The following is a 15121-nucleotide window of genomic DNA, read 5'->3' as shown; positions in this document are numbered from 1 at the left end:
CTATTGAGATCACAAACATGCAGTTACTAACAGACATGTTCCCTCCAGGGTTTGATTTCATACCTAAGGATGCAGATGGCGTACGAAATTGTCAGGATGAAAGGCAACAATGCCGACTTCCCAAACTACATGTATGATTGCGACACTTGTAGAAGCGGTCGCCGGCGAACTGGCCGCGAAGTCCGGGCAGTGGACTAAAGGCAGAGCCACCGCATCTGCATCTTGGTTGGTGTTGGCCATGAACTGCAACTAGGGTTCCTCGCTCGATGTGGGGGGAGTCGAGTAGACATGCCTGTGTGGACCCCACATACGCCGTTTCCTACCATCAAACGGGGCTGCGGCTCATAAAAGGCAAGACGAACGTCAACTTAATTGCGCCGTCACAACCCAAACGGCCGTCCAGTGACGACCTCGGTATATTGATAGGTTGTACTACTGCATACATCTACTCTACCACATACGGCCCACATCCCGGTAAATATTGAACGATTCGTGATACCAGGAGCGTGCGCGCTCGTCCGCGCCAAGCAATATTCGAGTCATTGGCATTTTATTTCGGCAATAAAGCAGTTTCGATCGAAAGTAGCGACTAGCGACTGTCAAATTACATGATTTCCTCCTGGGTTTCCTCAGCTTCTGCATTCTGATGCTACTCAGTGTAACACTGTACATTGCAATGCGCGTAACTTACATAACGACACATCTAGCTGCTAGCCCTTTCTGCTCCACTCTCTGATCATCGGTGCCTGCAGAGAAAAATCAGAGTAGGTTTAGAATCTGCTGTGGTATGCAGGAAAAATTCACCAGCACCGGAAAAATGAAAACTGCATTAGCTTCTAGTAGAAATTAAGAACTCCTTGCAGCTAGAATCACTTCAGGGAAGAGAATGGGCTTTGTGGCTTGACAAGCTACTCTTGGCAAGAATTTTGGCAAGTCAAGATTGATTCATTTAAGTAGATCTCAGCCACACACTGAATCAGTGAAAAGCACAACTACCTTCATGAGGCTGGTGGAGCCTGCGGTTCTGAGGGGTTGACATCTCCTTTTTAAGGCTGATGAGGATGTCCTCCATTGTATGTTCCCTTTTCCAGTTTCCAAGCATAGGAAATCGTCTTGGATCAACCTAGAAAAATAGCTCACTGTAAGTACTAAGGCAAACATCACATCAACAACTTCACCACAAGTTTTTTTTTTTTTTGCACAATTACCATTCCAGTTTCTTGATTCACACATGTCATATTGACCCTAGCCTGGAACCGGACAGTCGGTGGTTTGTCTGGATAATCTGTATCACAGAACAACTTCAATTGATAGATTCGTCCCTCGTGAACAGTCTGCGAGACAAAAAATAAATAAATGCAGTAATCAGTTGGCTCGAGCGTAAGGAAGCAAAAGACAATTAATATCTACTCATGGGTATTGCACAACATACATTGGGTGGACCAATAATAGTTCCTGTCCAGGAGCGCATATATATGTCATCAGCATCATCCATCCCATAGCTCACAGTTCCATCACCAATGCCCTTCTCACCTCTCTCAAGTTCTTCCAAAAGTCTAAAGTTTCTGGGAACTGAAGTACAGATAACAGTTAGTACAACGGTACATGCAATAAATTATTATGAGCAGCTCATTCAAGCAGAATAAAACATGAATCCAGTCACATCATTCTAAATTCTAATGGTAGAAACTGAAGGAAAAGCAAAATTCCCTAATTTATTAGGATACTTATAGTTTTAAAACAGTACACTTATAATTTTTAAAGATGTTTTCAATGTCATAAAATTGGAGTGTACTCCCTCCGTAAACTAATATAAGAGCGTTTAGATCACTAAAGTGATCTAAACGCTCTTATATTAGTTTACAGAGGGAGTAGTAGCTAAGTTAACAGTTGTAGTATTAACATAGCTATCCATTTAAATAGCAGAAAAGGGTGATGTTTAAGGGACACAATGTTGTGTGCCTAGATCATAGACAACATACTGAAACAAAACAGAAGAGTATAGAGCCACAACTCGCAGCATTAACCCTAGGATTGCGCAAGACCTGCTTAATAACTGCAATCAAGCACAGGCAACAATATCTAGAGGTACTAAAGACGCACAACAAGCCAATACTTGTTTCAATATTGGCATATTTGCCTATGGCAGTATTCATCTCATAAGAGGTTATTAAAGTTGCATAACAGTAATGCTTTGCATTTTAGACCAATGTAGAAGACCTTAGTTTCAACTTGTAAGCAGGTTGCAGATGGTCCATGTTGTTTAGAAAAGTAGTGTCTTGCCCCATGAATGGAGATTAAGGACTGCGTGCAAAATCGGCTATAAGTTACAAGTGAATGTTAGTTGTCAAGTCTTCCAATTTTCAAGATTGGCTTGATAGGCGTGACTGTCCTAGCTGAAGCATCTAGTATAAACTGACTTATTGGCCTTTTAACTTGTAGCGCCCAAAAGGCAAGGCTCTTAGTGGACAGGGCCTTTTGGTATATCAAATAAAATCCCGAGGAGAGCGACCTGTTAAGCAGCGCCGACTTTAAGTATTTAGTTCTTCAATGGCAGGATATACTCTTAATAGATGGATAGCTCTTCACGAGTTGTGTCTTTGCAAGACGAGTATGGGTTATGGTTTCATCCTGGCAAAATCAGATGTTCGTCCCATTCCAGTGATCACGTTCTAGGGTTGGTAATGGACCTAATGGTTCGATCATTGAGACACTTATTTTGGGACAGAGGGAGTAGAAGAGAGGGACTAGGATCAGATCTCTCTAGTTAATAATCCTCATTGGATAATATATATGGCATCACTTTAATATAGACGAATTTCTGAGTCCTTAAGCGACATATCTCAACTAACTGGAGACCTATCTTATATCCAAGGGAATTGTCCTTATCTTTTATAAGTTTATAACCTTCCTTATCTATAAGTGACCATCCAAGTTACTGTTTTATTCGGCTAGATGATGGGCCTACGCCTGACACAGCTGGTTACAAGCAGCATATCAAGTATAACAGATTAGTAGGAATCAACATGAAAAGGGTAATGCCAGTTAGGAACAAACTGATCATATAGTTGGAACACATTTTTATCAACAAGGCTTTCGTGTGAAGCAGTGTATGATCACATCAAAATAAGACACTATACTTAGGCTGAGTGCCCTGAGGATGAATGCCTTCCTTAGATCGGTTATTGTCAGTGTTTCTAAGTGGAAAGGAAGGACAGATATACCCACCATCCAATATAACTCCTAGGAGTACTCTAGTACTCTTGGCATTTAATTTGCTTCAAAATTCTCAAACCCTTCTTTAGGTTTTGGCTGCTCATGGCATGCCAGTCACAAACAACTAATGCCGGTGGGTTACAGGAATAAACACATCTTCATGCTTGTTCTAACACCACTAGTTTAGCTACACATAGGGATCCAAAATTGCATTATTGTTCCATAAAAACATGCCCTGAGAGTGAGTTGTGAGTCTAAACGGGCAGCACAGAAGTATTGATCGGAGTTCTTGGTAGAGACAATGACATGTAAGAATACAAATGCCCATATCATAGAAATGCCCCGGATACCATAGAGCTGACAGAAAAATTCAACCTAAGATTATTAATCATAATGTGAACCTAATCAACAGACAACGATTCGCAAGACAAGATAAACTGTGACCGGCCAACAAATCGAGCCGGTCCCCCCCCTAAATGCATACCGGTCCATCCATCCAAAACTGTGCCAATAATTGAGGACTTCATCAATTCCTGGGGTTAGGCATAAAGGACCAAACCGCTCACCAAACATCACACCAGCAGACAACACGGTGAATTCGGCCTCACCAACAGCCCTCGACGGTTCCTCGGACCGACATCCAGCCCATCATCCTGATAGCCCCATCCAAAATTAACCCAACATAGCAGCATTCCATCTTCGCTACAGCCCCACCATGGAGGTATATGCTAATAATACCTGCGAAACCTGCCTTTGCTCGGGAGTTTCTTGACTGAATGTCCACACGGATGTCTGAACTGCGAAGGCAGATTTCACAGGGCATCATTCAGAAGGGATTCGGGATCGCCGGCAGATCCCACCCCCTCAGATCAATCGCCAAACGCCGAACCTAATCCAGCAATCCCTCCTACGCTCCCTCCCCGGTCACTCGAATCACCAGGCCCTAAAAAATCCCACCAAGAATCCAAGAACTCGTACCCCACGGCCACGAAGATCCCGCGGCGGCAGAACGGGTCCTGCAGGAGGCGGTTCGTACAAATCGCGGCAAAGAAACGGCGAGCGGGTGGAGAGGCCGACTCACCGACGACCGGCGCGGATCCCTCGGAGCCCATGGCGAGCCCGTCTTCCACCTCCAGCTTCGGCCGCCTCTCCTCCTGCCCCCCTGAGCTGCGCTGGATGGATTCCGCGGTGGCTGAGCCGCGAGGACAAGGAATATCCGAAGCCCCGCGTGAAGCAAAGAAAGCCTTTTTCCGGCTCAGCGGGGGGAGAAAAAGGAGGAGAGATGCGCTTCCGCACAGTACTGGACTGGGGCCGGAGGAAGGAGCCCAAGTTGCCAAGTGATAAATAGGGATAATGACTCGGCTGCCGGCAAGCAATTTCCTTGCCACCCCCATCTTTTTTTGTTTGCCTCAATTTTTCCTAACATGGAGATAATTGACCATTTATATTTAATCTATGGGAAATCGGGCGAAAACCCATGCAGACACGTCCACGATACGTGTCGGTCATGGGACATGGTGGCGCACAAGGCATCCTCGGTCTGGCTATAGATAGTGGAATCCACGCACTGCGGAAAAGAGAGCAACCGGCGAGGATGACTACAAGCGTCATCTTATCGCACATCGCCCTCGAAACAGCGATTCCGACTTTTCGCCACGGACCAACGGCCACCACCATCTTATGACGTGTTAGTATTTGGTTAATAGCCGGGTGTATTGAAGAGAAACCGGCCATCCTTTTCTCGGCAAAGTTTGGCAAATATATCAATGCACGACAGGCGAAACATAACGACAAGAAGGTGTGACGACACAGCGAGACAACCAGTTTGTTATAACTAGCTGTTACTTATGTGGCAAAGTTTTTAACTTTTTTCTCCAACTTTTTTCTATTAATTAATTAAGACAAACAGAATTGCCAATTTAATATATGGAAAATCGGGCGAAAACCAATATAGACACGTCCACAATACTGTTTGTCATGGAACATGATAGCACACAAGGCATCCTTGGTCTAGCTATTGATAGTGGGCTCCACACACCACCATGAAGGGAGCAATCGACGAGGCTAACTACAAGTATCATCTTATCGCCCATTGCCCTCAATTCAGTGACTCTGACTTTTCGGCACGGACGAACGTCCAACACCATCTTATCACATATTAGTATTTGGTTAATAGCGGAATGCATTGAAGAGAGATTGGTTATCCTTTCTTGGCAAAGTTTGGCAAATATATCAATGCATGACAGGTAAACATAACGACAAGAAGGTGTGACGCCACGGTCACGTTAGCGAGACAACCTAAGTAGTTGTCACTTATGTGGCAAAGTTTTTAACTTCTTTTCTTGAACATTTTTCTATTAATTAATTATGACAAAGAGAATTGCGAATTTAATCTATGAAAAATCAGGCGAAAACCGATACAGACAAGTCCACAACACATGTTTGTTCTACAACACATGTTTGTCATGGAACATGAATACATGATAGCACACAAGTCATCCTCGTTCTAGCTATTGATAATAGACTCCACACACCGATGAGAAGGGAGCAATCGACGAGGCTAACTACAAGCATCCTCTTATCGCCCTCGCCCTCGAAAACATCGATTCTGACTTTTCGCCACGGACAAACGACCACCGCCATCTTATGACAATATTATTATTTGGTTAATAGCCGGATACATTGAAGAGAGATCGGTCATCCTTTTTTAGCAAAGTTTGGCAAATACATCAATGCATGACAGGTAAAACATAACGACGAGAAGGTGTGACGACACGATCTTGGTAGCGAGACAACCAATTTGTTATAAACGACTGTCACTTATGTGGCAAAGTTTTTAACCTTTGTCCATGAATCGGGCATACTTAATTTGTGTTTCTTAGGCGAGTTATAACAATAGTTGCTCGGATCACTTTTGTGTAACATGTTGTTTTGTTATTTTTGTTTTTATTGATTACTGAATCTAAAGAATAGGAATTTCAAAGTAGCCCCTGAGAGATTCTTTTGAGAGAAAATGTGTGCAAAAGCCCATATGCAGTTATTATGATGTGTAATGTTGCCGGCGTGTATATGCTACATACCTAAGGGCATATACAATGATGCTATCTTAGCAGTGTCACATAGGATAAATATTCAGGTGGAGAAAAGAGAACCCAGAAAAAAGGCTTTGTTTTCTCTTAATTAAAAGATGATCTCTTAATAACAAATCTCTCCTCACATTCACATTTTTAAGAATACCTAGTTACTACTAAGATGAAGAGACAACTCATTGTACATTTTAGGTCATCTCTAGATTACATGGCAGGACTAAGATTAGACTATCTTATCAACCACTGCACATGCCCTAATTAGCTAGCCGGGTTGAACTCGTCTTATCAGTTTTTGGCTGGTTTTTCTCAATAACTAATAATGTTTTTCTCTATTGTCGCTTAAACAACCAATAGCAATGGAAACTAAAGGATAGCCTCCTCAAAAGTCACTCATCCTCTCCCCCCTTTTCACCCAAATCTTGAAACAAACATTAAAGAAACAAGGGCGATAGAAAAAAAATTATAGGCATTTCATTTCGTCAAACAAAATAAAATAAAATAGGTACATGTGTATGTCGTATCTTCTCCAATTGTTTCGTTTTCAAAGGGTTGGTGGCCGGTCATGACTGGTAGATATGCTCGTTGCCATTCATCAATTCCCGCGAAAATCCTCATGATTCCGGATAATTTTTAATCGGATACGTAATCCCTAAAAAAAGATCCTACGGGACCACTCGCACAAGTGACGAGCACAGAGAGAATCAAGAAACATTAAGGACCAGATCTTTGATGGATGACCTAACATGGACCATATGTCTCATTGTAGTCTGCCATAAAATTTCTGCTCCCTGGATACCATGTTCTCACGGAAGTTGCTGGTAAAAGAACATCAGTAAAAATGTCTTCACTGAATTTTGTACCTCTGGGCAATGGTAGATTTTACATGTGAAATTTCACAAATTACCGGCATTTACACAAATGTGGTTACTACCTTTTCAGGTTTCTACTACTGTTCGCACCAGAAAACCATGATGAGATCTCGTCGTCGTCGTCCTCGGACTCGAGCATCTCCATGCTTCTGGGAACACGAGGGGAGGGGCGATTACTTTCTTCTGATGCCTCTCCTGGAAGCCCCTGGTTCCCCCTGGACATCTCCTCCTTCCATTTTTCCCTCTCCAAAGGTTCTTGGGAAGTAGCGCTCCTGCCCCCGACAATGGGGAAACTGTCGAGGAATTTGTAGTCCCTGTGCATTGGGAGCATGCTGTTCTCATTGTCGTCGTCGTCATCGTTCCCTGCCTCCTCCGAGCTCCAGAAATCTGAATCTTCATCAGATAGTGGAGCCCTCTTTTGCACAAGTTGTCGCTTTCGCAATGTCGGCTGGATGCCATCTTGAACGAATGAAATAGCGGGGTGCTTATTCTGCTCCAGATCGCGGTGTGGTTCGATGGTGTCTTGGTCGTTTAATGCTTTTGGTCTTTTCCAACCACATTTCAAGCAGAATGCATTCCTCTTGAAGTTCAGATAGTTACACCTGCCATCAATCACTCAATAATATTATTATGCTGATTCTATGGTAGTAGAGTACAGAGCAAAATAACAATGCGGAAAGGTTAACCAAATCGTTAACACCACTTTCCCCGTGTTCTGTCTCATATTGACATTAGACATCAAAACAGTGCAAATATACAATGGTGTGCAGTAAGAATAGTCACTCACGAAGGACACTCCCATTCGCCCGGACTGAGTAAACGGTTTGTTGGTTTGTCATGACACTGCAAGCATCGTGTGTTCTTTGCGAAATTCAAAAAGTTGCACCTGAAAATGTAGGATCAGTACAGGCGAGAGGGTACCCCCAGTCCAATATAAACTGGACTTATTGGCATTCTCACCTTTTGCATATCCAATCACCTTTTTTGAGGGGTAGATGATCTTGGTCCTCATGCATTAAGTGATATCTCTCTTGAAATTCGCCATCGCAGCGCAAACATTTGATATTCTTTGCAAAGTTAAGAAAGTTGCATCTGAAAATATACACGTGGTATTATTCTTTTTGAAGAAATAATAGATTACATCATGTGGATAAGTGATACGAGGTAAAAAAAATCCAACATACTTGGGACAATTCCAGTCACCCTGCTTCACGGGTACAGCAGATTGACCTTTTGACATGCGTTGTGCAGCTTTATCAGTTGTGGAACCAGGCCCCTTGGAATCGAGCTCGACAACCTCATTCAGTAGTTTCTTAATGGATTCTTTAACAGTTTTGTTTAGGCATGCTTTGTTCCCCACATTACCAGTAATGATATCAAGACCATAAGTCAGGAGGATGCGCATAACATCCACAGTTCTGCCCACTTCCTCTTTACGAGCCCTGACATATGCCCTCTCACAACTTCCCCTTAAATTGCATTGGCTGCAAACCTGTCACTCTGTCAGCATAAGGTGATGAGGCAGATATACTATATATACTACATAGATGTATGTCATGGACTTAAAGCAATCCAAATTGTCACATGTAGGCGAAAATACTAAAACTACAATATACAGATTGAGGGCTAACCACAGGAGAAGGCATAGTTAGACCATGTACTCCCTCCGTCCGAAAATACTTGTCATCAAAATGGATGAAAAAAGATGTCTATAGAACTAAAATACATCTAGATACATCCCCTTTTATCTAGTTTGATGACAAGTATTTCCGGACGGAGGGAGTACGATGTAAGGTGCCTGGAGAGGTGCTTAGTAAAATAAACCAAGTTTTTCTTAAGCACCAGTGCTTATCTCTATGGCAGGGTTGCCTAATTAAACATCTGCCATCTACAAATAAGCACCAGTGCTTCAGCAAAAAACGGTCTATTTCTCTAAGCACTTTGCATTGTACATGGTCTTAAAGGCAAGGAAAGTGAACATCGTCTGCAGCATGGCAAGCAAACTGAACATTGTCTTTTGCAGAGGTATACGGAATGGATTGGTTGAAAGCAAAATATCCTAAGTTTTATGTTAAATAGTACTCCCTCCGTCTCATAATATAAGAGCGTTTTTGACACTACACTCTAGTGTAAAAAACGCTCTTATATTATGGGACAGAGGGAGTAGTTACCAAAAAAATGGAAATGTCAATAACTCATAATATTTCCTAGTTTGCAGCACAACATGTTTTAGCTTTTAGGTTGAATTCTAAATTGCTAACACAAAACATGGTTTCTCAAGCTCATACACGCTGATTGAGTAAGGCAAGGCTAATGAAGAGGGCAAACTGTTAACTACTTCAGTCCCCAGCTTGTATTTGTAGTTAAGATTTGCATGGTGCTTTTTATAAGCAAGCAGATTAAAATACACACTGTTACATCATTATTATTATCTGAAATACAAAACATCATGAACTTTGCTGAGCCTAAGAGGTAAGATAGTTTGCACACACACAGCTTTCACATATTTTCCTGTGTTTTAACAGTTTGGGTGTTTGAATCTATTGGTTAAGAAAACGTTTTTCTGGTTCAGTTTTTCTCCAGAACATTTATACAAATGGGTAAGTTCAAAACTGAAGTGAAATAGAAAAGGAAGGTAAATAAAGAGAAATTTCTCTGCACACATTTTCATGCACCTACCTCTCCTTCATCAAGTCCTACATGCGCACGCAGTCGCTTCCCAGAATTAATAACTTTCCTGTCAATGCTAGGGCACCCACCACGCAGAGCGACCTGAATATCCCATCTTGACAGATACCTGCAACAGAAGAGTTCCGACATTACATGCACGACACAGGGATATGTAACGCACGGCATCCTGGTACTTCAGTGTGGGAAGTGGTGACTGGTGAGGCCAATAATGACACCGCTGCTATACAAGCAGAAATCCTGTCCTGAAATTGCTTATATTGACTGACACATCTTTCTCCAGTTCTGGAACATGTTGAGCACCCTGTATATTTTTGTTCAGAAGTTTTGTTGAGTTTATTTTAAATTATCTAGCAATACTTTGCTCAACTTGCTCAAACAACCATAGTAGTTTACACTGACTATCCCCAAAAAGTCACGATTAGGTAGCGGTGCTCTGGAGTCTGGAGATTTCTACCAAGATTGAAGACAGCATATCAGCAGTTTGGCATAGTTTAGGGGCATATAAACATCATTGCATTTGTTAGGCAAACTGCTGCGACAAAGCCAACATATTCCCATCCAGGAGATGGGGGCAGCCACCCTGCCTGCAATCTGCACTGCAGTGCCCAACACGGAAGGCAACGCAAACTGCTGGCACAGCACATTTCAGCAAACATCTGGCGTGCAGCTAAACAATGGCGGCAAACACCGACAACGGCATCGAGACACGCAGTCCCAGTACAAGAACCCACATAGACACACAAACAGTATTCTTCCAGGCTCAGCCACCTCACCTGACGATCTCCGGGCGCTCGCGCCCGAAGCGGAGGCAGGCGGTGCGGACGAGGTTGGAGTCCTTGGACGGCGCGGCGCCGGCGAAGGCGGAGGGGTCGAGGTGGCCCTTGTGGAGGAGGAACTCCATCAGCGCCACCCACTCCGGCCACGGGTGGGCGATGTCCACGGCCACGGGCTTGTCCCCCGCGCGAGCGCCGCCGCTTCCTGGCTCTTGGGTTACTTGCCATTGCTCCCGGGACGGCGGTTGTGCTGGTGCGCGGGAGAGGTCTAGGTCTTCGAGCTCCGAGCGGAGGAAGGCGAGCCGCCGGTCCGGTGGCGGAGGCGGGCGCTGGCTGCAGAACCGCCGGAGTGCAGTGGCCGCGGCAGCGGCGGTGAGGCGGCGGTGCATCTCTTGCAAGAGCCCGGTTTCAGTTTGCCCCGCCGAACCCAGTATTTTTTTTTTTGAGGGGCGCCGACCCCAGTAGCCTCAGGAGCTGCCAGGCCAGGCCCGAACTTGGACTATTACATCATTTTTGGCCCAGCAAGTGCAGTTTTAGTTTTAGTTTTTTTTAAAAAAAAACAGCCAGAGCAGATGCTGATCTTGCCATTTCTGATTTCAACTTGTAACAGGCTCCATGAACTTCATTTCAGTATGGCAAGATCTTATCGCAAAAGGATGTGTTATCCGAGTGCACACGTGTGGTGGTGTTTTTTCTTCTCTTGTGATAATCAAGCGGGTAGCGTCGGCATAGGGGTTGAGTGAGACGTGTCTCTCTAGAAGAATTATGTTGAGTTCAATAGTACCAGCCATGAAATTTCATGAAATCTTCGACATCTTTGGCCACTCGATTATGTTGTAACAGCTTCATATTATAAAATGTTACTCATACCATTTTTACGACGACATTCACTTTTATTTTCTTGACTGAAGAAGCACCAATGATTCCAAAAGCATAGATTCTACAGCACAAGTGCACACAACTGACGTTTTACAAACAACAGAGAACATACAAGGATAAGCTCAAAGCTCATCCATCCGCTACATGTGAGAGACGCAGAATCCTTGCTTCGATCTTCAGCGAAGGTCACTCTGGGAACATCTGGGAGAAGGTTTTGGTAGCTCCACATTCTTCAGCAACAGACTCTAAGCTGTCTACCATCTAAACCGTCAACGAAACAAAAGATCCAGAGCAACCATCAATCATCCCTAAAATCACTGAAGAAGTGAGCAAGCGGGGAACTCCAGGCAGGCGTACGTCGTTGTCAGAATGATCCGCGGCTCTTCAGCTGGTCCATGAGAAGGTGTGCGACCGACGCATATCCTTGCTCACGCGCTGTTGCGATGCCGAATGGAGTGAAAAACAGGTCAGATCAACTGTGGGTATAATCTGCGTGAACATACTGCTGAAGTTGCACCTTGGAGCCACCAGAATTACCTTGGAATATGGCGATCCCGGTTGGTGCTATCTTCCTCTTCTTCAAGCAGATGGAGCTGCATAATTTTCATGACAAATTGAGCGTGGCAGAGAGCATACACATAGCCATACGTGCAAACATAAAGACGCTCTTTCGATGCAAGATATCCACATCTTGGCAGTGCCATTTACACATTTCAATTTGTGAGTGCTAGAACCAAAGATCAAGCTTGCAAGTTCACTCACCTGTTGCATATCCAGAATTTCTTGGTACCCTTCTCCTCAACACAGTGAGGGCACATCCACTTCTTGTTCTTCCTGACCTCTTCCATCTCTGCCACCACGTCTCAAATTCAGTACTCTTACAAATATTATCCACCAAGAATAGTATAGATGCCACTGAACTTACCTTCACCGTACCTAACTTTAAGGCAAGCACGGCAGAGGATCCCATAGGAGGAATGGCAAGAGGAGCACTCCGTCTTCCCTGTCATCAGAGAACAAAGATCGGTCAAATGAATGCGAATTTGCTACATTGAAGAACTAGCTGCTGCTCCATACAAATGAACAAGAAAAAGAAAAGGATTTGTAGCTTCGCTTGTACCTATGCATTGCTGCTCAAAGTCTCCTTCCCCACAGCGCTTGCAGCCCTCCTCGCCGCAGAGTTTCTTCTGCCTATGACCACACGGCGGCAACCATACTTAGTGAACTAACCTCAGAACACAATCAGGATTTACAGGATGCGGATCTACCTGCAGAAATGGCAGCAGATCCCGAGAACGGGGTCGTACACGGACCCCCTCGCCTTGCTGTCGCACCGCGTCTCCTGCAGCACCCGCAGCCTCTCCTTGTCGATGTACATGGGACGCTTCTCCTCCTGCTCCTCTTCCTCGGCGTCCGCTCCTGCGGGACGACAAGAGAAACTCAGTTCCGGCGCCGGCCCGCAGAACAGGGCCACGGAAAAGCAGGGCGTGCGGATGCGGAGGCGGGGGAAGGGGGCCAACCTCTGTAGGGCAGCGCCTTGTGCTGCACGGAGTCCCCGTTGAGCCGCGCGGAGCGGCGAGAGCCGGAGCCGGGCGGCGTCGCGGCGGCAATCAGGCGGCCCGAGCGGCGGAGCGGGGTGAGGACCCGCGGCGGCTTCGGGGTCTTCCTCGGGGTGACGCTCCCGGCGCGGGGGGAGGGGGCGGAGGAGATGGCGCTCAGCTCCCCGGCGCAGCGGCGCAGGCCGAGCATCTCCATCCGGGCCTGCACGGGTCACCGGATCCCAAACATCGGTGGCGGTCAGTGCCGCGAGGAATGGCGAATCTGGACGGAATCTCGAGATTGGGGGGATGGATGGATGGATGGATGGATGCTTGCGCGTACCATGTTCTCCGAGATGCGGGCCTCGCGGATGCTCTCATAGTCGGACTTGTCGCCCAGCCTTCCCATGGCGGCGGCGGCGGCGGGTTTCGGGGATTGGCTGCGGCGCTGTTGGGCGTGGTAGGTTTGGGGCAAGGGGCGCTGGCGACGGCTGCGTTTGAAATTTGAGGGGTTGGGGAGGCCGGGAGGGTAGTTTTACCGGTTTGCCCTCACGCGCGCTGTTGCAAGTCTAGCAAATCTGGATATTCTTGGTAGATGTAGAATTCGGGTGGCGTGATGAGAAAGTGGCAGTGTGGCTCCCGGCTGTGTGAAATGGCAAAATTTTGAAAAGAATGCAACGGAGACGTTGGTTGAACCGGAACGATGCACCACTTGTCTGAAATGGCAATGAATCTACCAATAAGAGCAATTTCAACGGGCCGACCCAAATGGACGATGATTTCGTCCGCTTTTTGTCCGGTTGGATCGGCCAGGCGGACACGGACGTTCGCTTCCGCGTTTGGGTTGGCGTATACGCCCAACGCGCGCCCGACCCATTTTGACGACGCCGACAAAAAAAACTGTGCATGCACATTTCAACTGAAAATAACTTAATTAAACATTAAAGCCGGCCAGGAAGGCCGGCGAGAGTCCACACGTCCACATTAGCATAAAAAAGAAATTAAAAAAAACTAACTACGAGGCGGCGCGCTACCCTAGGCGTCGTCGTCGTCGTCTTCGAGGTCGGTGAGGTTGATGAGCGTCGACGGAGGGCCGGCCCAGGGGAACGTCGTGGCCCATGCGGCGGCGACGTAGTCCGGGGGTAGCTGTTCCGGCGGGGGTAGTGCCGGCGCGGGGGGCTGTGCCGCCGCCTGTGCAGCCGCGGCCTGGCGCGCCTCCTCCTTAGCCTCGCGCGCCTCCTCCTCGAGGTCGCGCTCGAGCATCTCCTCGTACTCGCCTTGACGCTGCTCCTCGGCCAGTCGTCGCTGGCGCCAGTGCTCGAGGTAGGCCGCCTCCTGCGTCGGGGTCGCCTCCATCCAAACCGGTGGCGCGGACACCCACTCGCGCACCACTCCCCTCCAGGAGAAGCTCGCGATGGAGCCCGGCGGCGGCTCCGGCTGCGGCTGCGGGTCGGCCTTGACGAGGCGTCGGGGAGGGGACGGCGGGGCCACCGGCGGCACCACGCAGTCGCCGGCCGCGGAGAGGGCCATGGCCTACGCCATGGCCGCCTGGTAGCGAGCTTCTTCTTCTTTTGCCGCCTCTGCCCTGCGCCGCTCGTCCTCCTCGCTCTCCCGGTAGACAGCCGCAAGGGCCGCGCCGCCTCGCCTCCTCGTGCTCGAAGGCGAACCAGCGCGCCCAGTTGGGCGAGTCGAATGCGTAAGCCTCGTCGCGGCGCTGCTCCGGCGTCAGGAGCACCCGCCGGCGATGCACCTCCTCCGCATGCGCCCTAGCCGACCGCGGCGCCGCCGGCACTGGGATCCTTTCCGGATCCAGATGCTAGTCGTGCGACAGCGTCACATCGGGGTACGGCAGTGGCACGTAGTGGCGCTAGTGCCACTCCACCTGGTGCACTGGCACGTTCACCCGCTGCCTCTGCCGGCGAGCCGGCGCAGGCGGAGGCGGGGTGAACTCCGCGGGGAAGGGGACGACGGGGGCCTTGCCGTTCGACTTGATGCTGCTGCTGCCGGAGAAGAGCCCCATTTGGGCGGCTGGGGTGGCTAGGGTGGCTTTGGTGGTTGGGGTGGCT

General features: G+C 47.3%; 2 protein-coding genes across 2 annotated transcripts; both read right to left on the bottom strand.

Moving 5' to 3' along the window:
* Nucleotides 1-533: 533 nt before the first annotated feature.
* On the bottom strand, nucleotides 534-11042 carry LOC123089929 (uncharacterized). Its single transcript, XM_044511465.1, has 12 exons — nucleotides 10639-11042; nucleotides 9854-9971; nucleotides 8359-8666; nucleotides 8135-8266; nucleotides 7962-8060; nucleotides 7234-7776; nucleotides 7102-7120; nucleotides 4298-4610; nucleotides 1433-1572; nucleotides 1209-1334; nucleotides 997-1123; nucleotides 534-746 (listed from the first exon to the last, which is right to left on the bottom strand). Exons 1-12 carry the CDS (start codon nucleotides 11025-11027, stop codon nucleotides 688-690), a joined length of 2373 nt encoding a protein of 790 aa, XP_044367400.1. The 5' UTR covers nucleotides 11028-11042; the 3' UTR covers nucleotides 534-687.
* A 468-nt stretch (nucleotides 11043-11510) lies between these two features.
* Nucleotides 11511-13561, bottom strand: LOC123090858 (cell division cycle-associated protein 7). Its single transcript, XM_044512210.1, has 8 exons — nucleotides 13399-13561; nucleotides 13038-13278; nucleotides 12786-12936; nucleotides 12638-12708; nucleotides 12443-12520; nucleotides 12280-12367; nucleotides 12055-12110; nucleotides 11511-11952 (listed from the first exon to the last, which is right to left on the bottom strand). Exons 1-8 carry the CDS (start codon nucleotides 13462-13464, stop codon nucleotides 11882-11884), a joined length of 822 nt encoding a protein of 273 aa, XP_044368145.1. The 5' UTR covers nucleotides 13465-13561; the 3' UTR covers nucleotides 11511-11881.
* Nucleotides 13562-15121: the final 1560 nt, after the last annotated feature.

Source organism: Triticum aestivum, chromosome 4B, assembly GCF_018294505.1.
Source record: "Triticum aestivum cultivar Chinese Spring chromosome 4B, IWGSC CS RefSeq v2.1, whole genome shotgun sequence".
In the NCBI taxonomy this organism is placed as follows: Eukaryota; Viridiplantae; Streptophyta; class Magnoliopsida; order Poales; family Poaceae; genus Triticum; species Triticum aestivum.
The sequence above is the reverse complement of the archived record's forward strand: the minus strand, read 5'-3'. Positions and strand labels throughout refer to the sequence as shown.

Excerpts from the sequence above, each read along its gene's own strand:
- LOC123090858 (XM_044512210.1), bottom strand. The coding sequence starts at position 13,464 with ATGGGAAGGCTGGGCGACAAGTCCGACTATGAGAGCATCCGCGAGGCC. Across the intron at positions 13,279-13,398 it reads CCCGCATCTCGGAGAACATG|GCCCGGATGGAGATGCTCGG; the intron begins GTACGCGCAAGC and ends TGACCCGTGCAG. Across the intron at positions 12,709-12,785 it reads ATCTGCTGCCATTTCTGCAG|GCAGAAGAAACTCTGCGGCG; the intron begins GTAGATCCGCAT and ends GTGTGGTCATAG.
- LOC123089929 (XM_044511465.1), bottom strand. The coding sequence starts at position 11,027 with ATGCACCGCCGCCTCACCGCCGCTGCCGCGGCCACTGCACTCCGGCGG. Across the intron at positions 1,335-1,432 it reads CTATTATTGGTCCACCCAAT|ACTGTTCACGAGGGACGAAT; the intron begins GTATGTTGTGCA and ends TTTGTCTCGCAG. Across the intron at positions 747-996 it reads GCTCCACCAGCCTCATGAAG|GCACCGATGATCAGAGAGTG; the intron begins GTAGTTGTGCTT and ends TTTTCTCTGCAG.